Source organism: Corythoichthys intestinalis, chromosome 21 (assembly GCF_030265065.1).
Source record: "Corythoichthys intestinalis isolate RoL2023-P3 chromosome 21, ASM3026506v1, whole genome shotgun sequence".
NCBI classification, from domain to species: Eukaryota; Metazoa; Chordata; class Actinopteri; order Syngnathiformes; family Syngnathidae; genus Corythoichthys; species Corythoichthys intestinalis.
In genome coordinates this window covers 11,704,693-11,730,009 of record NC_080415.1, presented here as the reverse complement: position 1 = coordinate 11,730,009, position 25,317 = coordinate 11,704,693, and the positions used below count along the sequence as shown (strand labels likewise).

Genomic DNA, 25,317 nt, shown 5'->3' with positions numbered 1-25,317 from the left:
GTCCTTTTACCGGGTTCTTTGTTGTTTCCAGCTGTTCCGATGCTGTCAAAGCAAATGGGGGGTTGCGCAGGCCTTCCACCCCTGATCCTCAAGCCTAATGATGCCCTGGAGGCAGCAGGCTAAGAGGGCAGGGTGGCAGGGGGCGAGAGGTCACCCCATCCTTCTAATGATGACGTTACTTCATCTTCCACCAAAAGATTTGCCAATGATGCTTTTGAGAAGGATTTGTGAGGAACATCAGATAAATTTCCAGTTCTGGTGGCACGTGATCATTAACCGGAACAAATAATTAGAAATGATTTGGAGTTCTGGGCTTTCTCTCATCACTAGCTGTTAAAATGGAAATTTTATTCTCGTAAAACTGGTTGACTGGAAAAAGAATTTGTCATTGATAGATCTGATAACAATCAGTTAACAAGTGACAAAGTAATGCTCCATAGCAACCAACTGATATCAGTTCAGCTCGATTCAACGATACAATACTGACATCTAGTGTTCAAATACGATTATTGACAAAGCGAGCTAATCAGTTACAGTCAACTACCTAAATAATATTGCAATATTTTAGCTAGTGGCGGCATGTAGCCCTCAGGGGCCAAGTGTCGCTGCCATCTTTGTTGAGTGTTTGTTTTGGTCAACAAGGCAATACACACATTATCCTTCATGTTGTGGTAAAACATCTTAGCATGACACTGTCAAGCAGAGATGAACCAGTAAAGTTTGTAACAATTTGTATGTATTTGTGTTCACAATGAATGAATGAATTCCAATGTTGCTATTGCCTCAGCACGTCTTGCCGTGTATCTGGGCCTCGTCGTTTTTAGATTGAAATGTTACATAAAATAAAAAGATTTTTTTATTTGTATGGACACAGAAATGTCTAAATTTCTCCTTTTTTGCCAAAAAAACAGGGAGTTGGCCGAAAATTACCTGATCATTTGAATTTAAAGTTACGCTACTGTGCATGGATACAACATGGCGGCCATCACAAAACAAAGACATTTTAAGTTGAAAATTCTTGTAAATAAATGCGTACATCCCGGAATTTCTATAGATGTGACCATAGAACAGTCTAGTTTCTTGGTTAAAAGCAAAAAAAAAAAAAAAAAAAAACGGGCAGTTATCATTCATTTTACTTAAATGTTTCGAGCTGAAATTACGTTATTGTGTAATCCAACGTGGCAGCCATCACAAAACAAAGAGCTTTTCAAGTTGAAAATTCTAGTAAATGAATGTGTAAATCCCGGAATTTCAATAGATATGAACATAGAACAGTCTAGATCAGTGGTGTCCAAACTATTCCACATAGGGCCGCAGTGGGTGCTGGATTTTATTCCTACCAAACAAGACGACATCTTTTCACCAATCTGGTGTCTCACAAGTGTAATCAATTGATTGCAGTCAAGTGCTGCTTGTTTTAGCACAAACCTCATTGGTTAAACTGTCTGTGCTCAATTGGTAGGAACAAAAACCAGGACCCACAGCGGCCCTTGAGTACAGGTTTGGACACCCATGGTCTAGATCAGGGGTGGGCAAACCGGTCCTCGAGGGCCGCAGTGGGTCCTGGTCTTTGTTCAAACTTATTCAGCACAGACAGTTTAGCCAGTGAGGTATCAGTGGAAACAAGAAGCACCTGACTGAAATTTACTGATTGCACTTGTAAGAAACCGGATTAGTGAAAGGCTGTCCTCATGATGGGTATGAACAAAAACCCGCACCCACTGCGGCCCTTTGTGGAATAGTTTGCCCACCCTTGGTCTAGATTCTTGGTTAAAAGCAAAGACCAGGCAGTTATCATTCATTTTACGTTAATATTTCAAGCTAGTTACGCTATTTTTTTTTTCATCCATTTTGTTCCCCACGTTTCAAAGTGCATGCAAGGGGCTATTTTATATAAAAATTACCTTGAATCCTCTACCAAATCACTCTTGAGACACTCCTGCATGCTTGTATGCAATAAAACGTTCATCCTTTTTCCACCTAAATCTGGTGTTTGAACGTAGTATGTGTTTGAGTTTATCACAGTGAAAGTCAAATGCTCTGCCTGGGTCGGCCCCCAGTGGGAAGCCGTGCGCAATGTTTGCGGGAGCCTTCTTGTCAACTGATGGTGAAGTCTATGCTCTGATCATAGAGCTACAGAGTCTTCTCTGGCCAGATCAAAGCTACAAACCTGTCAATCATCATTAAAGTACCAAACGCCAACTACACTGTTGACCAAGAAAAACAGTTTGGTCACACTGCTTCGGAGGAGGGAGCTCTAGAGGCTGTGGTACTGTATGACCATGAAGCAGAAAAACAAGTTTGCGTGTTCAAAAAAAAAAAAAAAAAAAAAACATAACAAAAAAAACGCACGTCTTTGTGATGCGAGTATACTGCGCATCCGCACAACACGATGATGATGTTCAAACGATATATCGTTCAGGCCTACTCCAAAAACATTCTCTCCTCTCTCACTTCAGAAAAGGATTCACTGTTTGCCACGGTTTGCTAAAACACTAACAAGGGCATTTCAGGGGCCATTCCAATTACCGCCACCGATTTTAGCCCTTGTTGTTTTAACAATGTCGGGACATCATTGTTTTGTCTTTTAATCTAGAAAATCCGTGACTAATATTCAAACAATGATGCATGTTTGAACTAAACAGACTAACAGCTCACTCATCTCACAAAGCTGTACGCTCCATCCTTGGAGTGGTGATCCGTTGAGAAAGGGTCCTGCAAAAACACCACTAGGCTGTGAAATTATCTGATTATACAGAATTGTGTTTTAATGTCACTTAATAGCATAATCTTTTCTGGATGAATCAGAAGTCAATTAAATGAGAAAATGTGCAGCTTCATCATGACTTGTATAATTTCATACTTCATCAGCAGGCAGGCACTCCAGAGACCCAACTAATGTATTTGTATCCAAATATGAAAAGTACCTTTTCCCTAATATGTCCACTAAAGACTACATAAAAAAGAAAAATAAATAAATAAATAAATAAATAAATAAAAAACATTCACTTTGTTTTCCTGGCACCTGCACGATCTTTCTGCAAATGGTGGAGTTTGTCTGTCGAATTTGGTTTGCTGTGTCGCTGTTGGTTACGGACAGATGTCGAGAGTTGGCGACGGTGGCCGTGTAGTGTGTTATTCTCAGAGCGTGGGCTGCTGAGCTGGTCCGCACGACGTGTTCGCTGGCTGGCGTCGGGAGTCAAAGGGTGATTGAGGCTTTTTCCTGTGAAAAGACAAAAACGAGGGATTGTACTGAGTAGACTGGATGATGTATACAAACTGCAGAGCTTGGCAGCAACTCAACATCACACCCCGCGAAAAAAAACAACAATAATAATATTAATACATTTTATTTCTAGAGCGCTTTTCAAACCACACAAAGACGCTTACAACAATAACAAACAAATAGGCTATACAAGTTAGCGGTGATGATGAATTTGTTCTGTTTTAATGCTCTTTTCAGTGATGGGTTTAAGCATGGCAGCCACCACATAATCGGAAACATACAGTGGTATGAAAAATTATCTGAACCTTTTAGAATTTCTCACATTTCTACATAAAATTACCATCAAATGTGATCTGATCTTTGTCAACATCACACAGATGAAAAAACTGTCTGCTCTAACTAAAACCACCCAAACATTTACAGGTTTTTATTTTTAATGCGGGTAGAATGTAAACAATGACAGAAGGGGGAAAAATAAGTAAGTGAACTATCACATTTAATATTTTGTGGGCCCCCTCTTTGGCAGCAATAACTTCAACCAGACGCTTCCTGTAGCCAGTCTGGCACATCGATCACGACTAATCTTGGCCCATTCTTCTTTACAAAACTGCTGTAGGTCAGTCAGATTCCTGGGATGTTTGGCATGAATCGCTGTCTTAAGGTCATGCCACAGCATCTCATTGGGGTTCAAGTCTGTACTTTTACTTGGCCACTCCAGAACGTGTATTTTGTTCTTCTGAAACCATTCTGAAGTTGATTTACTTCTGTGTTTTGGATCATTGTCTTGTTGCAGCATTCATCCTCTTTTTAGCTTCAACTGTCTGACAGACGGTCTCAGGTTTTCCTGATAACATCCTGATAAACTTTTAAATTAATTCTTCCATTAATGATTGCAAGTTGTCCACGCCCTGAGGCAGGTAACTTCCACCATGATTCACGATGGGGATGAGGTGTTGGTGAGCTGTTCCATTTTTCCTCCACACATGATATTGTGTGTTACTCCCAAATAATTCAATTTTGGTTTCATCAGTCCATAAAATATTTTGCCAAAATTTCTGTGGAGTGTCCAAGTGCCTTTTAGCGAACATTAAACGAGCAGCAATGGGGTTTTTTAGACACCAGTGGCTTCCTGTCCTCCCATGAACAGCATTCTTGGTCATAGTTTTATATATAGTTGATGTGTTCACAGAGATATTGGACTGTGCCAGAAATTTCAGTAAGTCTTTAGCAGACACTCTAGGGTTCTTTTTTACCTCTCTGAGTACTCTTGGCGTCATTTTTGGTGGACGGGCACTCCTTGGGGAGAGAAGCAACAGTGCCAAACTCTCTCCAATTGTAGACAACTTTTCTGACTGTCGACTGATGAACATCCATATTTTAAGAGATGGTTTTGTATCCTTTCCCAGCTTTACACAAAACAACAATCCTTGGTCTTCAGACAGCTCTTTTGACCGAGCCATGATGCACATCAGACAATCCTTCTCATCAAGACAGTTCTTACCAGGTGTGTGTTTTATAGTGGGCAGGGCAGGTTTAAACCACTCATCCGTGATTGGGCACGTATTGGGACTTAAATTGTTTGGTAAAAATTGGTTTCAATTGCTCTTTAAGTCTCCTTAGGCAGAGGGTTCACTTACTCATTTTTCCCCCTTTTGTCATTGTTAGAATGCTATCCTCATTAAAATATGAAAACCTATAAATATTTGGGTGTTAAAACCGTTTTTTTTTCATCTGTGTGATTTTGACAAAGATCAGTTCACATTTGATGGGGATTTTATGCAGAAATGTGAGAAATTCCATAAGGTTGAGAAACTTTTTCATACCCCTGTACAATAGTTTACTTTAAAGGTTACCTTGTTCTGTGGTCATGTGATTTGTCCGGACAGAGGTGGAGGGAACGTCAGTTTTGGGTGGCTCATCACAGCCCAATCTGGCGCTTCCCTTAGCTGCCGGCTCATCATAATCCCAGAAGACTTTAGCAAACTGGTAGAGCTTCACACAAGAAGTGGCATTGACTAAAATGCTAGAAAGAAAGAAGCATGTTTTTCAATATGATGTGTGCTCATGTATGCGATGGTGAGTGTGGCCAACTTGTTCTCGCAAAAGTGCAGCGACAGCATGCGACCAGTCGTCTCAGCCTCCACCATTATGGTTCTTAGGCAGTCTCCCGTTAGGAAATTGAAGACACGGATCTTTCCGTCCACACAACCGGTGACCACTCGAAGGTAAGCCAGCGTCAGAGACTTGACCTCCCTTGAGGGAATGTCAATCACAAGGATCGCATTCACGCATCCAAGTCCATAAACAGTCACCAAAAAAACAACCTTGTGTACCTGTCTTGAAACTTTAATTTGAAACCTGAATACTAAATAGTCTAAAGCAGAGCAATTTGGCTTTTCTCAGAGACTCTCAGCATAGCAAAAAAATTCCTGACTTCCTAGTGTTAAAAACTCCTGAATCCTTCCTTGGAAGCCTAACCCTCATTGAAAGCCTATGCCCAGTTTAAAACTATGATTCAGAATTGATACCCTAACTAGACGTCGGCCAATATATGGACTTTTTTTTACAACATCTGACATCGGCCGATAAACGTTAAAGTTAACGATGAATGTGTTTGATCTTGCCAGAGTGACGAGCTTTAAAAGCGCCACATGCGTCAATCATCTTTTAAGCTGTTAAACAGCGGATTTGTAGACTCACTCAATGAAGCATTTAATAAAGCCAAGCATTTTTCTACTTCACGGTTTTTCGCCCATCGCGGCGGTTTCAGGTTAGCCTACTCCAGACTCACCGCTGTTCCAGCGATTGAGTCTGGCGACCATCCGGCGGATAAAATTCCCAGGGCGGAGCAAGCCACGACAAACAGACAGAGGAGTGAACCAATCAGCGACGGGCGGACATGACGTTGGTAAAGCGACAAGAAACTAGCGTGATAATGGACAAGTTTATTCAACATGGCTAGCGCGAGATAGATTTGTCAATGACTTGTGTCGATGTGTTTTTGGTAATTTAAAACTGATTTTACCGCGGATTGGAACATATTCTCGGCTCTCGCGTTCGCCATCTGTGTTGCTGTGGAGACTTCTGACGCGCAAGAATGACGTTGCTCGTTAAGAACACGTCACGCAAATAATCGAATCTGATTGGACGGATGTTTTCGTTCACCTCGAGAGGCCATTAAGGAGCTGGGTCCCAGACTACTCTCACAGTGTTTGAAAAATACAGGGAGAACAGTCTGGCCGTGCCAGGCAAGGTTCAGGTCGCCATTTACCACGAAAAACAGGGGATCACTGTATTGTAAGATTTTTATTTAGCATGAGAGAATATGCAGTGTTGCTTTAGCCTTTAAGGTGTTTACTGAGTGATGCTGAGTGATACTGAGTGACACTCAAAATGTAACTCATACTGTTAGCGTAGCATTCGCGTTAGCATTAGCTTTAGCATGGCAAGCTTCCTCTTAAACTGTCACTTGTTTACATCTTGTCTTACTGTCCTGGTGGGTTTAATTATTTGAAAATAATGTACTGTTCTTGCTGAGTGTGTATAATCATAAAAAGAAGTGCTGCGTTCGTTGGGTTTGGTAGCACTAGACCAAATTAATCCTACAAGTCTCAGATCATCATTGTAAATTTGAAGCTGTTGAATCAGTTTAAAAAAAATAAAAAAGAAAGAAAGAAAAAAAAATGCCTTCATAATGTACGTGCTTAAAAAAAAAAAGTTTATCGGCTTACAAAATCGGCTGAAAATTTTTTTAGATATTGGCATTGGCATTTGAAAATCCCATATCGCTCGACCTCTAACCCTAACAACGTCTTAAACTTTGTTTAATGTATAATGCTGACTTGAAGTTGAAACCAAATTTCTAACACTGGCTCTAAACCAGTACTTCTCAAATAGTGGGGCGCGCCCCCCTGGGGGGGCGCAGAGCGATGCCAGGGGGGCGCATGTGACCTCGGGGAAAAGGTTTTTTTTTGTTTTTTTGCTGTACTGGAATAAAGTGTACTTGCACATCCACTCAGTAGGTGGCAGTGGCGCTCTCATTTTCAGAGTGCGCGCAGCATTTTTGAACTAAGGAAGAGCACTCAGCACACACAGAAAACAGATATGAAGAGCAGTGTGCCACCGCCGTTTTCGAAAGCCGTTTTCCGACCGGACTCACTCACGCAGCGATCCACTGTCTTGTCCGGTTCTCACGTCGCCGCCCGAGAAGTGCCATTTTCGGCTTGGGATCGTCACGACGACCGCCCTCACCTACGGTTCTACCTCGGCCGCCAAGAATGCGCTTTTTTTGTGCTGTTTGCCTTTTAGCTTTGACTTTTAATATAGTGGGTGATGAGGAAAGACCACTGTTTACTGTGTCTAAAAATAATTATAGCGGACAGCCAGAAGCCAAATCAATTAAGACGCCACTTAAAGACATTAGACCCCAATCTCATTGATAAGCCGCTTGATTGTTTTTCAGTGAAAACGTGCCGAATATTGCCAACAATCGTCCTGCTTTGTCAGTGTTATATCAATAATCCAGTGAGCATTGTTAGCATGCTCATTGCAAAATAACTCCACACCATTGCAAAGGAGGTAAATATTGTGAGCAGCAAAAATAAAAACTGTCCTGTCCAAGGACACTCTTTTTTTTCTTTTATTCAGTTTTGTTTTTTCGGTCAAATTTTTTGGCATATTGTCCTCATGAGTGAATGTTTCTAATCAATTTTAATTTGTTATTGTTTACTGATTTTATTACATTTTATTTTTCTGTATCAAATGGTCAAAAATGTACCTTGAGTGTATTTTTTACAGTTTGGATGTGACTTTTTTTTAAATTCAGGCAAATTGATGCACGTCAAGTCTTCTCTGTTACAAACAAAACAATGTTAATAAAGTTATACTTTATTATAAGTTGATCTATGTTACTTTTTTTCTTTATTAGAAAAAAAAAGGACACAATGTTAGGCAGATGCGTATTTATAATAGTAATTTTAGAGACAAATGGTACTATTTACAGTGGCGGCAGAGAGTTTGGGGGGGCGCGAAACATTTACGGCTTCCTTGGGGGGGCGTGACAGAAAATAATTGAGAAGCACTGCTCTAAACCAAAGCCTTGCTAAAACCGCAAACTTGACATTTTACTCATAGTGTAGCAGGTGACTTGCATTTTGAAGCCCTAAACTCAAAGAGCAATAGTAGTTAAAAATCCTAGCTTGAAACTAAATCAGACTCAAATCCTAATTTGAAACACTAACCCAATTTTAACACTAATTTGAAGTGTAATAATGGTTGAATGAAAAATAGATAAATAAATGACTGTTGAATGAAATGGAGGCAGCACTTACTTTGGATGACTAAACGTCATGAGGCATCCTTTGGTTTCGCGTTTGATACTCCAGGCCATCACCTGACCATTGGTGTCAGCAGACAAGAGGTGCCACTCATCCACAAACATGCATCGGACTGCGCTGCGGTGGGCATCAATTACCTTACGCCCAACGTAAATTACCACATAGGTCTTAGCATTGGAGTCAACGGGTGCTGAAAGAAGCTCACCCTGAGTAGCGAAGCATTTTCCGCATCCCACAGTTTGACGACTCCTCTGTCGCAGCTACTGAACACCGTGGTGGCATTGATCTTCACAGAGCGCACAGAACTGCGGTGCTTGAAGTTAAAGTCTTCCAAGTGCTTTTCGGTCTCCAGGCTCCACACTGGCAGAGAGAACATGAGCATGCGAGGATTGAAACACAGAAGATATACATTATTTTGTAAATACTAAAGTCCACAACCAATGCTGATGTGAGTTGAACATACAAACGTATGATTAAGAGTTAAACATGGTAGAAACTAGGAATGTCCAGATCACATATTTTTGCACATGAGTCCGAGTCACCTGATTTTGAGAATCTTTTGATAACGAGTCCCGATCCCATACTGAAAAAAGTTTTTTTTTTTTTTTTTTATATGAACAAAAGTTTTACATTACTACTACTACTACTTTTACATTACTATACTTTTCACAGTACTTCCTCTTCGGCTTTTTCCGGGAGTGTTGCGGAGCATAAAACGTATATATCTTTGTATCTTTTGGCAATGCTGTTGCACTGAAAAACAAAAAATAATAATAATAATAAAGTACATTAATTTTTACAGTACTTCCTCTTTTGCTTTTTCGGGGAGTTGGCAATGCTATTGCATTTCTGGATTATTTTGTTACTTTTTAGCACTTAAAAAGTAAATATATATATATTATATATATATATATATATATATATATATATATATATATATATATATATATATATATATATATATATATATATATATATATATATACATAAATTACAGCTGAATGATATTGAAAAAAAATGTATAATTGCGATGTTCTGTGAGTTTGCAATATATATGTATATATATATATATATATACATGAATTTTCACCAGATAACTTGAATACCTCTGTTTGGGATAGGCCCAGGGGTCGCGTTAACCAAATATTTTCCGTCGTTGACCGGTTTTTTAAAACGGTGACGGAAAAAACTGAAGTTCATCCGTCATTTTGACAGGTTGCAATTCACACCCCAGACCACAGGATGGCGAGTGAGCATATTAATAAGCTATTGTCTCTCTTGATGCATGACGTCGCTGGCCTTACTCGGAAAAATGTCTGAACTAGCATTCAGGTGTAGCAAACACGGAAACGTTAGGAAGCTTTGGAGAGCATTGTCTAAGGCTACATTCATTCTACAGGTCTTAATGCACGAATCCAATTTTTTCGTGTTTTTCCGACTCGAGTCAGGCACTAACTTGACGGTCTGAACGGGACAAGTCGCATAGAAGTGGACCATTTCAAATCCGATCTGGGTCATTTTTTTACGTTGTTCAAATCCGATCTGGGCCACATTTTTCCAGACTGTCGCGGCGGTCTGTACCGTCCAGTGTCCCAAATCCGATTTCAGTTGTGCGTTATTAGCGCCTAGCTTGCAGTGAACACGGCTTTTGGGGAAGGGCCGGGCTTGACAACAGTCATAAAAAAATTAAAATGGGTTGAGGATAAGCATGAGAATGATCGGTTTTCTCTCTGCTCTATGTGAGCTATATTTCAACATTTCCTACACGGCCGAGAGTCGGGAGAGGGGTCTGGCTGCAGCCCGTCTTGGAGAGTCAGGGCAAACTACCCGTATGTGTGTGTGACATGCACGGACAGTGCGTGCATGCTATCAATCCATATAAACTGTGAATATAAGCCTAAACGGGGATTATTTATGTCTGTTATTTGTGTCCTCCTTTTGAAAAGCAAAATATGATAGCCCTGGAATGACGGATGACTTGTCATTTGTTTTTTAATGCTTCTGCGCACCGGCGCGTGTCGGACTGCGAATTAGAGCGCATACGTAATACTTGAATGGTCTCAATGGACAAAGGCAGTCTGAACGGGCACGCCAAAAAAACGGATATGACAAAAAAATCGGATTTGTGCATTAAGACCTGTAGTATGAACGTAGCCTAATTGAATGAGCAGGGACAAACAGCTTGGAGTCAGAAGTACGTGCGCTATTCTCAAACCTGAAAGCACCCCGAGTCTTGGATGACAAATCAACAGAGCAGAGAGTAGACACAACATGGCTGGTAGTTTCTTCAATTTATTCAGAGCTGAGTAAGTAACGCACCACTTTTGACCAACACTGCTATTGAATATGTCATTATTATCATTTTAAAAATTTAAGTGACGGGTAAAAATAGATTATGACCGGATTTTTATGACCCTGTCAGTCAAAATGACAGACAACGAAAAAGTATAGCGCAACCTCTGGATAGGCCTGAACAATATTGGAAAACATTAACATTGCATAACATTGGCGTGCCTACATTTTTTCTGAAGGTGCACAGTACAAAACATAGGCATACCCACATTTTTCATTCCATCATCATCTTTAACGTTATACTATTAATCACTCTCCATAACATTCATTGATCTTCTGAAACGCTTATCTTTACGAGGGTCGTAGGGGTGCTCGAACTTATCACAGCTAACTCCAGGCAGAAGGTGGGGTGGGCATCGATTACCTTACGCCCAAACAGGTTGCTTTCCAGTCGCAAGGCACCTAGACATACAACCATTCATGCACATACTCACACCTACGGACAATTTGGAGTGATCAATCAGCATACCATGAAGGGTTTTTTGAGATGCAGCAGGAGAAAACCCCTGCAGGCACGGGAAAAACATGCAACACAGGTCGGCAGGAACCGGGATTGAACCCAGAGTCCCAGGACTGTGAGGTTAACGTTCTAACCCCTGCCCCACCTTGCCGCCTTCAAAATGTGAATTATTTTTGAACAGTAACTTAGAATAATGCTTGTCTTTATTAAATGCTTCATTGAGTGGGTCCACTCATATCCACTCACTTTGATGCTCACGCTGCTGAGAACAGCCTCTCACTTACACAATGAGTTGCCACAGCACACTTATGACTGGGCTGCAAGTGTAACGATGATTAACACATTTGTACCTTTGATTGTAGAGGGTACCGAAGGTTCTCTGGCATGATCAAAGGTACAAACCTGTCAATCATTGTTAACTTTAAGTGCCAAACATCAGCTACATTGTAAAGTTTGGTCGCGTTGCTTTGCAGTAGGGAGAATGTGGCGCTGTAAGAGCATGAAGCAGAAAAAAATACAGTGGTCCCTCGACATACGATCGAATTGACACACGATCATTTCGACATCTGACGTAAAATTTGACTCGCCATTTGTTTCTACATCCGACGACATGCTCGAATATGACGTTTTATGTCAGCGCTGGTTTCTTTTTTTTCCCGCAAAACGGACGCACGCCGGATTTTCTTGTGAGAGAAATCAACATAGGCTCCAAGGTTAGTACAGGTGGTGAAAAAAGGTGACGCTAACATTGAAATGAACAGGGAAATGTGCGTGTCCGTGAGCTGGCTCGACAATATGGCCGTAGAATGTCTCCTATCTCAACGGTCCTCCTCTGACCTTCGTTCGCCAGTCTTAATAAATTAAGATGACAATTACTATTGTGGTAACATCAGCAAGGAAATCGCCAACTTCGTCAGGTTTTTAATCATTTATTTCAGAATTTGTGCAGCATAACACGCCTTCTGTCCCCCGCATAACATGCCAAAAACAACAGGACATTAAAAGTGAAACTAAAATCTCTACCACACGCACCTATCTCACTGTGATGTCAGCCCCGCGGTGCGTTCAGGTACAGTACGCAAAACACATCCACATCTACATTAGAACCCGATTCGTTACATTATTACAGGAATTATTATTATTATTAAAGTTATATTATTATTCCGATTTTTATTTATAATTAATTTGTTTTGCTATGTGTAACTGCCATCTGTAATAGTACCAGCAGTATTTATTTAGGATTAAGTGTAGGTTTTCGGGCTGTGGAAAGGAATTGATGGAATTATAATGTATTCTTACGGGGAAATCCTGCTCGACATATGACCATTTTGACTTACAAACAAGGTCCTGGAACGAGTTAAATTCTAATGTAGAGGTACCACTGTATATTTTTTAAATTAAAAACCCGATCTTTTTCACCCGATTCCGATCTTCTGGAAAATGGCGTGATCTGCCGATCATGTGATTGGAACATCCCTAATAGCAACAATGGGAATTCGAACTTGTCCCTGGCCAATTATTTGTGGTAACCAAAATAGGCACAGTGTGTGACATAGTAGAGTCAGATACGGTATTGTCGGGCCATAAGGTCCTAGACGAGAGTCTTTCAAGAGTTAAAAGTGCAATGAAATACTACAGCAAGTGACTTTAAGATGACAGCAGACCACATTTTTGAAACAAATCCATTAAAAAAAGAAAGGAAAGGCTTAATAATGAAATATCCTAATTTGTCTTCCTTTCTCAGCTGCCTTGGCCCCGCCCACGAAAAAATCAAGCAGAAGATGTCACACCCAGAATGAGCTGCAGATTTTTTGCAATCTGCTAGTATGCTATCCACAGACTTTCTCTTCTCTTGTTGAAGTGTGACCAATCTATGATTCTTTCAACATGTACAAGATAGCGCAGCACTAGAAACCTTGAAATTATCATCAACTCAGTTCCAACCAGAATTGCTGGGAAAAAAAAAGTTGGTGTTCCCTCATGAAGTTTTTGGTGGAATAACTATGAAATGGTAAAAAAAAGAAAGAAAAAAAAGCCATATTTGAGTGCTAAAATAATCTTCATGTAAATTTACATTTTTTCACAGAGTTTAGAGGACTTTAGACACTTATATCGCAGAAAGGTTCCATCTGATTACTAAATGCCAAAAGGCAAAAATATACAATGTGACCCTGACATGATTTGAACACGCAACCTTCTAATCTGGAGTCAGCTGCGCTACCATTGCGCCACAAGGTCACAGATTCAACAAAATAACAATAATAATAACACAAACAAGTGATTTACTTGCATATGTACAACACAAACAAGTCATTTACTTTGACATGTATAATCTACAAGTAAGACACCCCACCCTTAAACTATAGGAGCAATAAAATTGTGTGATGCCCTACAGTTGCACCACAAGGTCCTTAATGATATGCTTGGATTAAGCAATGTTGTTCACGCAGTGTTGTTCACGCAGTGAAGTGAGGAGAGCAATGACTGCTACATTGGAGAGACTAAGTATTTGTGACAATAACGCTTGCACGGCTTGCTATGCTTCAAGTCTTGGACAGTCTAAAAGTGGTACCGTATTTTTCGGACTATAAGTCGCAGTTTTTTTTCATATTTTGGCTGGGGGTGCGACTTATACTCAGGAGCAACTTATGTGTGAAATTATTAACACATTATGATATCATTTCACATGTTATTTTGGTGTTTTGTAGCGACACTGATGGTTTAGTAAACTTGTTAGCATGTTCTTTATGCTAGTTATCTGAATAACTCTTAATAGCTATGGCCTCATTCGCGTTCTGCCTTTGGCAATGTGTGTTGAATTGTATTATTGACTTTTTTATATTGAAATGCATGCTTTTAGTTTGTGGCGCTTTCACACTCACGTGGGGGCGCACTCGCACTTGTTTACGAGAAGAAGAGCGCTCACACACCAGAAGAAGATGGACAGCTACGTAACTGTGAGTGGGCGAGTTAGCGAGAGAGAAACACGGCTGCGAACCTACGTTCATTGTTTATGCTTGTTAAATATCTCTACAGAGGCAACGCCTATATTTATCATCTTTTCTGTTGTTGTTGTGTTTTCCACCCGCGTTCGGATACTTAGAGCCAGTTTTGTGGTTGTTTGAACGATGTGCTACTGCTAGCGAACGCATGCTAACCGATTCAGCAAATTATACGGATGTCCAGCATCATCATTTGGGAGTTCGCTGTATAGCCAGGACCGAGCCGTAGCGTCCTGGTGAGGACAGTATATTCGCATTTCATTGTTCATGCACTGTACACTGTGCAATTATTCAGCATGTTGTTCTCTATTGTATTTTTATATTAAAATGCCTTTCAAGATGACATATCTGTTATATGTGTTGGATTTTATCAAGTAAATTTCCCCCAAAAATGCGACTTATTCTCCGGTGCGACTTATATATGTTTTTTTTCTCTTCGTTGGGCATTTTATGGCTGGTGGGACTTATACTCAGGTGCGATTTGTAGTCCGAAAAATACGGTATTCACTCTCAGACTTGTATATATTATATTCTATCTACAGTCATGTAGTTTTTACCTTTAGCAGTGCAGTCTTTGGCACCTGACACTAGTTTATCACCGTGTATGTCTAAGCAGTTGATCATGCTAGAGTGACCATATAGCACCAAAACACATTGATCTGTCCTCACGCTCCAACACCTGCAATGTAGAAAAACAAAATGGTGATAATAGAAAAAATGACCAAGTTAAATGGTGCCTACCCTACACTCACTTTCGCTTACCTGATGCTGGAGTCGCAGCTGGCCGTGATGACCAGGTGGCGCTCTGGACAGAGCAGGACCACGCGGATGCTACCCACATGGCCTTTCATCAGAGCCACATGCTTAGCAACAGTCCCCACGTACAGAAGACGCACAGCACGGTCCTTGGATGCCGTACTCATAAGGGGTCCACCTTTGTAGTCCACCACGCGGTGGGGGTCTTCACTGAAAAATTCAATGTACAGTAATACCTGACATGGTGAGGCGGTGAAAAAAAGGCCCCTATGTTAGAAAACGGGTTAGCAAAGTATGGGCCACTAAGGACCCATTCTGTTCGCTTAAAGTTCAAAAGTGATCCTTCGACCAAAAATGTTTGCCCACACTTCATGTAAAAAGATGCTTACTCGTCAATCAGCACAGATGTAAAATATGCCCCACAGTAAATGTTACGCTCCTCCATCCGCACTCTCTTAGTTTTGATGTTGGCGTAGGCTGCTTCAAAGGGCCAGAGCTGCAAAATACACAACCACATCAATCATATCTTAATACATGTTTAGATTTCTGTCTGCACCCAAACAATCAAGAGTAACTTAATAGATTGTAGTTTTGATGACAAATATTAATCAACTAAGCATAGATTTTGTCATAATAATGCTAAATAACTAACAAAGTAATAAGTGGTAGTTTTTGCATCATTTAGCAAGCTTGCAAACTACGCTAAGCTTAGCTTTGTTATGCTAATTAGCAGAGGTAGGGAGAGTAGCTCAAAATTTTACACAAGTAAGAGTAGCATTACTTCAAAATAACATTACTCAAGTAAAAGTAAGTCATCCAAAAATTTACTCAGTTACTAGTAAAGTATTTGGTGAAAAGAATACTGAAGAAGAAGTAACATTGTGAGTAACCGCCTACGATGTGTTTTTTTTTTTTTTTTCTTAGCACAAGGTTACCTACATGAACTGTTATTACTATGCTTTGAAGAGAAGGACTGTAATGTACTACATTACATTAATTACAATTACACATTACATTAAGCCAAATAAATAATCCCCAAAACATCAATGAATTCCGGCAAGAGAAAAAGAATTCAGAAATAAGCATCATTCGTCCAAAGAGCTAGAGTCTAATTAGTATAATGGAGTCATGTGATTATTGTTGCGACGTCTCATTGGTGAAACTGGTAGCGCCACTGTAGGAGTATCTTGGAAAAAAAGTGAAATCTAATATGTACAGGGTGTCCATAGTCTCTTATTCGCTTTACCATTTCAAAAGTTTATTAAAAATGCAATTGTTTAGATATTTTATTCAGATTTGTTCTATTGTATTCAGCGTTTGTTGAAGTTTTTTTTTTGTTTTACCTCTTTTAATTCACTTCTACATGGGCACCATTAGTTGCACGAAGCACATCAAGACGGTACTCGATTTCTTGCCATGTTCGCTGTAGCATAGCCTCATCAATTGTGGCAATGGCATCCCTAATCCTTCGCTTAAGGTCAGTAATGTCCCCTATCTTTGTTCGATACAAGGAATTGGCCCATCCCTTCCAATCCATTGGTCTGGAAATGTTTGATTGAGGAACCCACGAACATGCAGCCCCCAATGTGGTGGTGCACCATCTTGCTGAAAAATGATGGTTGGTTGAAGGTCATTCAGTTGTGGTGCCACATATTCAGTTAAAAGGTCAAGGTAAACATTTGCAGAAGAGTCATTTGTGCTTCGTGCAACTAATGGTGCCCATGTAGAAGTGTATTAAAAGAGGTAAAAACAAAAACTTCAATAAATGCTGAATACAATAGAACAAATCTGAATAAAATATCTAATCAATTGCATTTTTATTACATTTTTGAAATGGTAAAGAGACTTTATGGACACCTTGTAGAATAAAAAGGAAAAATGTAACGACTGGTGTAGCCCAAATTAAAGGAGTAAGAGTAGCTTTTATTCTTCACAAATCAACTCACATATAGGTAAGTGTAAATGGAATGTTTTACTACCCACCTCTGCTAACTAGATAATTACAGTAGCTAAAAAAAATACAAACAAGACGTATCCAGTGGTATGAATAAAAATCTGAACCTTTTGGAATTTCTCACATTTCTGCATAAAATCAGCATCAAATGTGATCTGAGCTTTGTCAAAATCACACAGATGAAAAAACAGTGTCTGCTTTAACTAAAACCACCCAAACATTTATTTGCCTGGCACGGCCAGACTGTTCTCCCTGTGTTTTTCAAACACTGAGAGTATAGTCTGGGACCCAGCCCATTAACGGCCTCTCGAGCAAGTACAAAATCAATCAACAAATCAGATTCGTTTATTTGCGTGACGTATTCTTAATGAGCAACGTCACTCTTCCGCGTCGGAAGTCGTCTCCAAAACAACACAGATGGCGAACAGGAGAGCCGAGAATATGTTCCAATCCACGGTAAAATCAGTTTTAAATGACCAAAAACACATAGACACAAGTCATTGACAACAGTCTGTCTCGCGCTAGCCATGTTGAATAAACTCCGCTCTCCTCGTAATGTTTACTTCCGCGCGCAAGTCCCTCGTCCCGCCCGTCGCTGATTGGTCCACTCCGCTCTCTGTTTGCTGTGGCTTGCTCCGCCCTGGAAATTTTATCCGCTTAATGGTGGAGAGACTCAATAGCTGGAACAGCGGTGAGTTTGGAGTACCAGGCTAAACATTTATAGGTTTTCATATTTTAATGAGGATAGCATGCAAACAATGACAGAGGGAGGAAAAATGAATAAGTGAACCCTCTCTGCGTATGGAGACTTAGCAGTTGAAACAATTTTTTACCAAACAATTTAAGTCAGGTGTGTGCCCAATCACTGATGATTGGTTTAAAGCTACCCTGCCCACTATAAAACACACACCTGGAAATAATTGTCTTGATGAGAAGCATTGTTTGATCATGGTTCAGTCAAAAGAGCTGTCTGAAGACCTGCAATCAAGGATTGGTGATTTGTATAAAGCTGGGAAAGGATACAAAACCATCTCTAAAAGTGTGGATGTTCATTAATCGACATTCAGAGAAGTTGCCTACAAATGGAGAGAGTTTGGCACTGTTACTTCTCTCCCAAGGAGTGGCCTTCCACCAAAGAACACTCAGAGGTAAAAAAGAACCCTAGAGTGTCTGCTAAAGACATACAGAAATAACTGGCACAGTCCAATATCTCTGTACACACATCAACTATATGTAAAACTATGGCCAATAATGGTGTTCATAGGAGACCTCCATGGAGGAAGCCGCTGCTGTCTAAAAAAACATTGTTACTCGTTTAATGTTCGCAATAAGACACTTGGACACTCCACAGAAATTCTGGCAAAATATTTTGTGGACTGATGAAACCAAAGTTGAATTGTTTGGGAGTGACACAAACAGAATTTGTGGAGGAAAAATGGAACAGCTCACCAACATCAACACCTCATTCCAACCGTGAAGCATGGTGGAGGGAGCATCATGATTTGGGGCTGTTTAGCTGGCTCAGGGCCTGGACAACTTGCAGTCATTAAAGGAAGAATGAATTTGAAAGTTTATCAGAATATTTTGGAGGAAAACCTGAGGCCATCTGTCAGACAGTTGAAGCTAAAAAGAGGATGGATACGCGAACAAACAATGATCCAAAACACAGAAGTAAATCAACTTCAGAAAGGTTTCAGAAGAACAAAATACAAGTTCTGGAGCGGCCAAGTCAAAGTCCAGACTTGAACCCCATTGAGATGCTGTGGCATGACCCAAAGACAGCGCTTCATGCCAGACATCCCAGAAATGTGAAGTACAGCAGTTTTGTAGAGAAGAATGGGCCAAGATTAGTCCTGATCAATGTGCCAGACTCATCTGCAGCTACAGGAAGCGTCTGGTTGAAGGTATTGCTGCCAAAGGGGGGGGGGCACAAAATATTAAATATCATGGTTCATTTACTTATTGCTCCCCCTTCTGTCATTGTTTGCGTACTATTCTCATTAAAATATGAAAACGTATATATGTTTGGGTGGTTTTAGGTAAAGCAGACACTGCTTTTTTCATCTGTGTGATTTTGACAAAGATCAGATCACATTTGATGGTGATTTTATGCAGAAATGGGAGAAATTCCAATAGGTTCAGATACTTTTTCATACCACTGTATTCACTGGTTGACTGACTTACATGCATCCGAACAATTAAAGTGCTGTGTTCCATCATGAGAATTAACATGTATAGTAAGCTGAGTTCTAGAATAACATAGTTTTAGCTTTGCATAATTGTCCTCAGTAGCTACAGTAAATCTTCAAAAATAAACATGCCTTTTATTTTGGAATTAACATGCGGCCTAATCTTAGTATTTTGCATAACTTCATGCTATGCTATCACCATAAACTTAATAAGTGTAAATTGCCAATAATTAGGCCAATAGGACAGTTAAATATACTAAATAAGTTCAAAAACACACTATTTATTCTAATTTAAACATTATTTATATTATTATCGGCTTACGTGTGTCAGTTTCACGTCCCCAGTCTCGTTGTGCATCACAGGCACTGCAACATCAACAATCCTGGCGTATGAAGGGCTGACCATATATACACCTTTGTAGCGCTAAATACAAACGGATGTCAGAACAGCAGCATCAACACCAAAAGCCATAATTACAATATACATTATACCAACAGTGCACCAACCTTCATCATGGCCTCTACCTGCTCCTGGTAGAGCTTCCTGAAGCGCATCTCCTCCATGGTCTCTCCTGCTAGGTGCTTCCAATGCTTGCATACCTTCATGCAGCGCTTCAGCGTCGCCTCGTCGAGCAGCCCTGACTCCACAGAGAACATCAACATACAATGCAAACTGAACACCAAATTAAAATATGTCCCATAATTTCCAGACTATAAAACTGCTAATCTTCACCCTAAGAACCCTTAGTTTTATAGTCCAATGCGACTAATTCATGGATTATTACAGGCTAGTGACCTGCGTGTCTTTTGGTGTAAATGTCCTGTAATACAATGTGGACATCAGTGGCTTTCAAAGCAGTGTGACTTATATGTGAAATATTTCAGTTTCTTGTCAAATTTAATGGGTTCATCATATAGTTAGGTGCGCCTTATAGTCCAAAAATTAAGGTAACATGTGACGGTGCCAGGGGTGCTGGAAGTCACTCACAGCAGGGGGTGCTGTGGATCTTTTTTAGTTTTTCCCCATCCATAAACAGCAGTTTCGGTCTAAATTTTTCATGCCCACGCGTTTTCTCCATACAAGGCTTGCACAATAGCAGTACTAGTGCTGCAACGATTAATCGATTAACTCGAGTATTCGATTAGAAAAAAATATTCGAATAAAATTTTGTTGCTTCGAGTATTCGTTTAATTAAAGTGGCGTTGTAATGCTTTATTTTGAAAGTGTTTGCATTTAGTTTCATTGATGAGGGTGAATGCACTGCCTTCTGGTCTGCCTATTTTCAGATGGCTGAATCCAACTGCTCCCTGTTAAGACCAACGTAAGTTTTTGTTTGCGCTAATGATTTTTAATGCATTCATAAATTAGTTTTTTAGGTATATTTAGCCGTTTTTTGTGGGAATATTTGTCCGAACCATTTGTGAAGAGCATTGTAAAAAAAAACTTTTAAGCTAGCGGACTTTTTCTATGTAAATTAGCCAATTGTTCCTTTGTTGTACATAGATCCTCATTTAAAAAAAAAAAAAATTATACCGTTTGAGGCTCAGCTCAGGTATTTTAATTTTTCATGTTCCTTATCGGATTATTCGAACTAACTAGTCCATTGATTAATCGACTACTAAAATATTCCGTAGCTGCAGCCCTAAGCAGTACACACGTATGCTGGATAGTTTATGTACTACTACTAGGCTACTACAAAGACAGCGTTCTATTTCACCTACAGCGTGTGTTAGAGTTTTTGTATTGGAAATAAAAGTGCCCGTGTATTATAATGCAAATCCCTGCAGCTAGACGGCACAATGATACATGAACACATCAGAAAACTCAAAGGTCACAGGTCAGTTGCACACGGATAATCAACAGTGCTCTGTAGGACGGAAGCTCAACAGCAACAAAAAATAATAATATGGCTACAATGCAAGCATGTCTTATACCTATTTGAAGACGGACGGACGGACGGACGGACGGACGGACGGACGGACGGACGGACGGACGGACGGACGGACGGACAGACAGACAGACAGACAGACAGACAGACAGACAGACAGACAGACAGACAGACAGACAGACAGACAGACAGACAGACAGACAGACAGACAGACAGACAGACAGATAGATAGATAGATAGATAGATTAGATTTCCTTTCTGGACTCCATGTGCTAAATCTGCAGCTAACCTTTCCTTGCTGGGCAGTATTATAGAACTATCATCATAATCATCTTCAATTTTGACCTTGAATTGAATAAATTCTTCACTAAAAGTCATTTTTTCTACATGTTAACGCCTCCACTGTCAGTAGCTTTTACGTTCCAATAGCGCCTTATTCAACATGACCCGGTAGCAAGCAAGGTGTCAGGTGATGACCATGTTATTAACAAACTAAAACTTTTTCGACATTTCTATTTAATACCCTACAGCACCCACGCCACTGGAGGGTGCTATCTGTTGTTGTGAACGTACCCAGAATCCTCTTGGACAGGTCAGCGGGAAGGCCGCCGATAAAGTCTCGTGGTCTGCTGAGTCCAAATGAAGACCTTGAGGATCCTTGAGGGACAGCACCGACTAGAAGAATCATATCATCCTGCAAGTTGTCCCCGCTGGCCTGCTCACGCTGTTTACTGCTACAACTCTTAACTGAAAAAACGCATCAGAAAAAACAATAAGCAAATGCTTTGGTAAAGGAGCACGTACGGTCGCCTTGTTTAATTATATGTTCCGCAGAATTGCATGATTAGTCAATAAGCGGCTGAATGTATCGTACAAAAGTGATGGCACTCGACATGCTAGTTGGAAGACCTCATGTACTGTACATAAGTTAGATTTTCTCCCTTCTCTTTTCAGAAACAATTTGTTTTAATTTCACTTCCCTTCATCAAAATAGTTTGGACGGAATCCTGTCACTGGAGCTGAAAGATGAGCAATCACAACCAGTCTTTCCATTTTAAACGAATTAAACATCTATTGTTGTTAATGGGAATGAGTTATGGTGTTAAATGGTGTTATACTTATATAGCGCTTAGGTACCTCTACTTACTGAAAATTCTGTAAAATTGTGTAAGTAAAGACACGTTTTATATGTAAACACCCTAATGCGTTCCAAGCCACCAATATTCAGACATATAAATCTTTTATAAAGCATAAAAAGCATCAAAACATGTAACAAATTCATGTTACAATTATTATTGCACAATAAACATGAATGAGAGTGTGTAAAAGACAAAGATCAGAGTAAAGAATAAAAGTTAATACACTCATGTAAAACTCTCGGAACACGAGGGGAGAACGTCTGGACACACATAAACATACACATACAGTAGAGGTCCCTCTTAGCCAATTGGATGCCAGGAAGATATTAGGCAATAGCCAATGGCAGACAGCTATAACTATGTTATATTTAGTTAACTCTGGGAGCTGCGACTAGCATTAATACTGTATTTTTGCCTTTCGTATCCTGAAATTTATTCCGTAACAAGAGGTAATATTTTCCCATTGAGGCATGTCGTAACCTGAAAATTCTGTATGTAGAGACGTTCGTAAGTAGAGGTACCAGTGTACTACTATGTCCATTCGCCCCTCTAAGTCAAAATGAACTGGACGTCTGCCGTCACCAATGAGTTAAAGCAAGACTATGTAATTTTTCAGTTTTGGTTAATTTTAGCGAAACCGGTGGACAAAAGCGGTAGTGTTTTGCTTTCAGGAAGACTGTGTTTCCCATGAGGACCAGCGCACACCCGCATAATAACGGAAAATCATCAATCAATCAAAAATCAATCTTCCGTTTGCCTGCAGATGGATTGAACGACATTTCTGTTTCCAACGACTGTGTGAAGGATGAATAAGAGTAAGGTAATGAATAAGGTAATGAATCCAGTTGTGGCTAAACAATAACCAACAATAACCCCCCAACCCACCCGAAAAAGTCAGCATCACGCCAGCTTGTGAAATGCCAGGCTAATGTTTATTCTTTAGTATCGTGGTAGCCTCCCTTTTTTTCTCTCCTCGAACTTTTTTTTTTTTTTTTTGCTCTGCAATCTTTGCAGAATTCATGGAAAGCGTTTGCATCGACTTACGGCTTTATAATAAATGGGGAAAGGGGGAGGCGATGTATGACGTAAAGCAGGGCCGGCCCAGGCCATTTGGGGGCCCTAAGCAAAATAAGGGGCCCATATTTTTGGCCCACCAATTCGTTACAGTGTACGGTGAAACCCATACATGCAACGTCCATATTTTGTATATTAATCAGATTTTTCGTTTCTCTGCTCAAGAAGGATAAATTCTCTTCGACATATTCCTTCATCTATTTTTTAAGCAAGTTTGAGCACCAATCATCGCAAAGCAGGTTCAACGTCACTCCCCAGGTTGCCGGCAATGACAAGAAAATGGATGTTTGCGTAGATAAACGGCGATACGCGCCACATTATTCACGATGCTCTATTAACAACGTATAAAATGAGGTTGCCAGATTGGGGGCCCCCTAGTGGTCAGGGGCCCTAAGCAGTTGCACAGTCAGCGTATAGGCTGGGCCGGCCTTGACGTAAAGCAGTCAGCACATTTGCCTTTGGCACCCTCCTCAAAGTTAATTAGTGCTGGTGAAAGCAATACAGACCACCTCAAGATATAGTTGTAAGTTGACATATCATAACAAATGTTATGAAAATAGTTTATAAAGGTTCAAAAGTTCTCTAGTCTTGCTTTAAACGAGTGACCTGAAGGGGTTATTAAATAAAAGGGGTGGGTTTAAAGTTTTGAATAGTTGTCCATTGAAATGACCAATGTCCCTGAAAGGCTTAACACAATTTCTACTCTTATTCGCTTGAATTATGAGCTGAAAAATGTTGGATTGTGGACCTGAAGTGTTTTCTTACCGTCCTCCTGCCGTTGGAGCTTCGTCACCACCACTCCAATGAGGTGCTTGGCCATACTCAGCAGCTCTGGGTCGCATCGAAGTAGCAGCTGGCAGAGGTAGCGCGTCTGAACCCATTCCGGGGTGTCGTCGAACCAGTCCCAGATCTCCCGGATCAAGGCTGACGGCTGCGTCTTGCGATTGAGCCGTGCGTAAAGCTCCGGCAAGGTCTTGCCCTTGGACGGCGCGTAGCTGAGCAAGTTCCACGAGGTGAGGCGCAATGAGCTCTGGATGTTCTCCAGGACGGGCACGCTGCTGCAGCGCACCACCAGACCCACAATAAAGCTTCGACGGGGCTCGTCCGAAATCTTCCACAGGTCCAATGGCGTTGGCGTGGGCTGGGTTGGTTTGGGGCGATCAAAGAGGCAGGAGGGGCACATGCCACACGGCTTCACGGTTCTGCCTTTACACGTCGGCTGAGGGACTGACAAGACCGGAGACTCCGACATTTGAACTGGATTGTTTGAATTGGACGCGTAGTTACCAAGCAATGGTCGTTACTGCTACCCAGGAGGGATCCAATCACAGTCTGTGGCGTGTGTTTGAAATTCATTTTAAATCAGTTAATAAAGAGTTTAAATGTAACTTTTATGAACAACTACGTCCATGTGTTGTAATTGCGTCTTCATGATGGTGCGCATACCCGCTGTTACTCACAGACACACGCTACACTTCAAAGGTGACGACGAGTATAGTACCAATTTGTTTTGAATTCCAAAACACATTGATTCAATCATAAGTAGAAATATATATTATGAAGCTGTTTCAACATGCAAAATATGTAATTTGTAAATATCGGCTGTTAAAAAAATTAAAAAAAAACAACAACGACGAGGGAAAAAAAGACGTGCGCCGCCCGGGAATCGAACCCGGGTCGCAAGAATGGGAATCTTGCATGATACCACTACACCAGCGGCGCCGTGTCCCCACAAAGCGAACTTAGTTGTATATAGAATATACCATAGCAGCACTGCAACGCTCTTGTAGCTGTGAGAGTATTTTGTGCATCCTCTTGAACTCATCGCTTGTATTTATGAGTGGACAATATATACTATTGACAAATCTAGACCGTGTGATTCAGACGTGATGAATCAACTTCCGAGTAAAGTTGTTTTCATGCGCCATTTTGATCTAACA

At 40.5% G+C, this 25,317-nt stretch overlaps 1 protein-coding gene and 1 non-coding gene across 2 annotated transcripts; both read right to left on the bottom strand.

Moving 5' to 3' along the window:
* Window positions 1–3,005: 3,005 nt before the first annotated feature.
* On the bottom strand, window positions 3,006–24,675 carry fbxw10 (F-box and WD repeat domain containing 10). Its single transcript, XM_057826859.1, has 12 exons — window positions 24,143–24,675; window positions 21,738–21,911; window positions 19,783–19,913; window positions 19,598–19,699; window positions 15,522–15,628; window positions 15,139–15,342; window positions 14,934–15,055; window positions 8,768–8,922; window positions 8,557–8,699; window positions 5,318–5,479; window positions 5,080–5,249; window positions 3,006–3,223 (listed from the first exon to the last, which is right to left on the bottom strand). The coding sequence occupies exons 1-12, from the start codon at window positions 24,627–24,629 to the stop codon at window positions 3,006–3,008; spliced, it is 2,175 nt and encodes a 724-aa protein (XP_057682842.1). The 5' UTR covers window positions 24,630–24,675.
* A 353-nt stretch (window positions 24,676–25,028) lies between these two features.
* Window positions 25,029–25,099, bottom strand: trnag-ccc (transfer RNA glycine (anticodon CCC)). The gene has a single exon. It is a non-coding gene; the product is annotated as a tRNA-Gly (tRNA).
* Between the last annotated feature and the right edge of the window lie 218 nt (window positions 25,100–25,317).

What these genes read in the sequence shown, in the direction of transcription:
- fbxw10 (XM_057826859.1), bottom strand. Translation starts at nt 24,629, where the DNA reads ATGTCGGAGTCTCCGGTCTTGTCAGTCCCTCAGCCGACGTGTAAAGGC. An exon ending in GCTCCAACGGCAGGAGGACG is followed by an intron (nt 21,912 to 24,142) that starts GTAAGAAAACAC and finishes GCGTTTTTTCAG; the next exon opens with TTAAGAGTTGTAGCAGTAAA. An exon ending in CCTGTCCAAGAGGATTCTGG is followed by an intron (nt 19,914 to 21,737) that starts GTACGTTCACAA and finishes CTGTGGAGTCAG; the next exon opens with GGCTGCTCGACGAGGCGACG.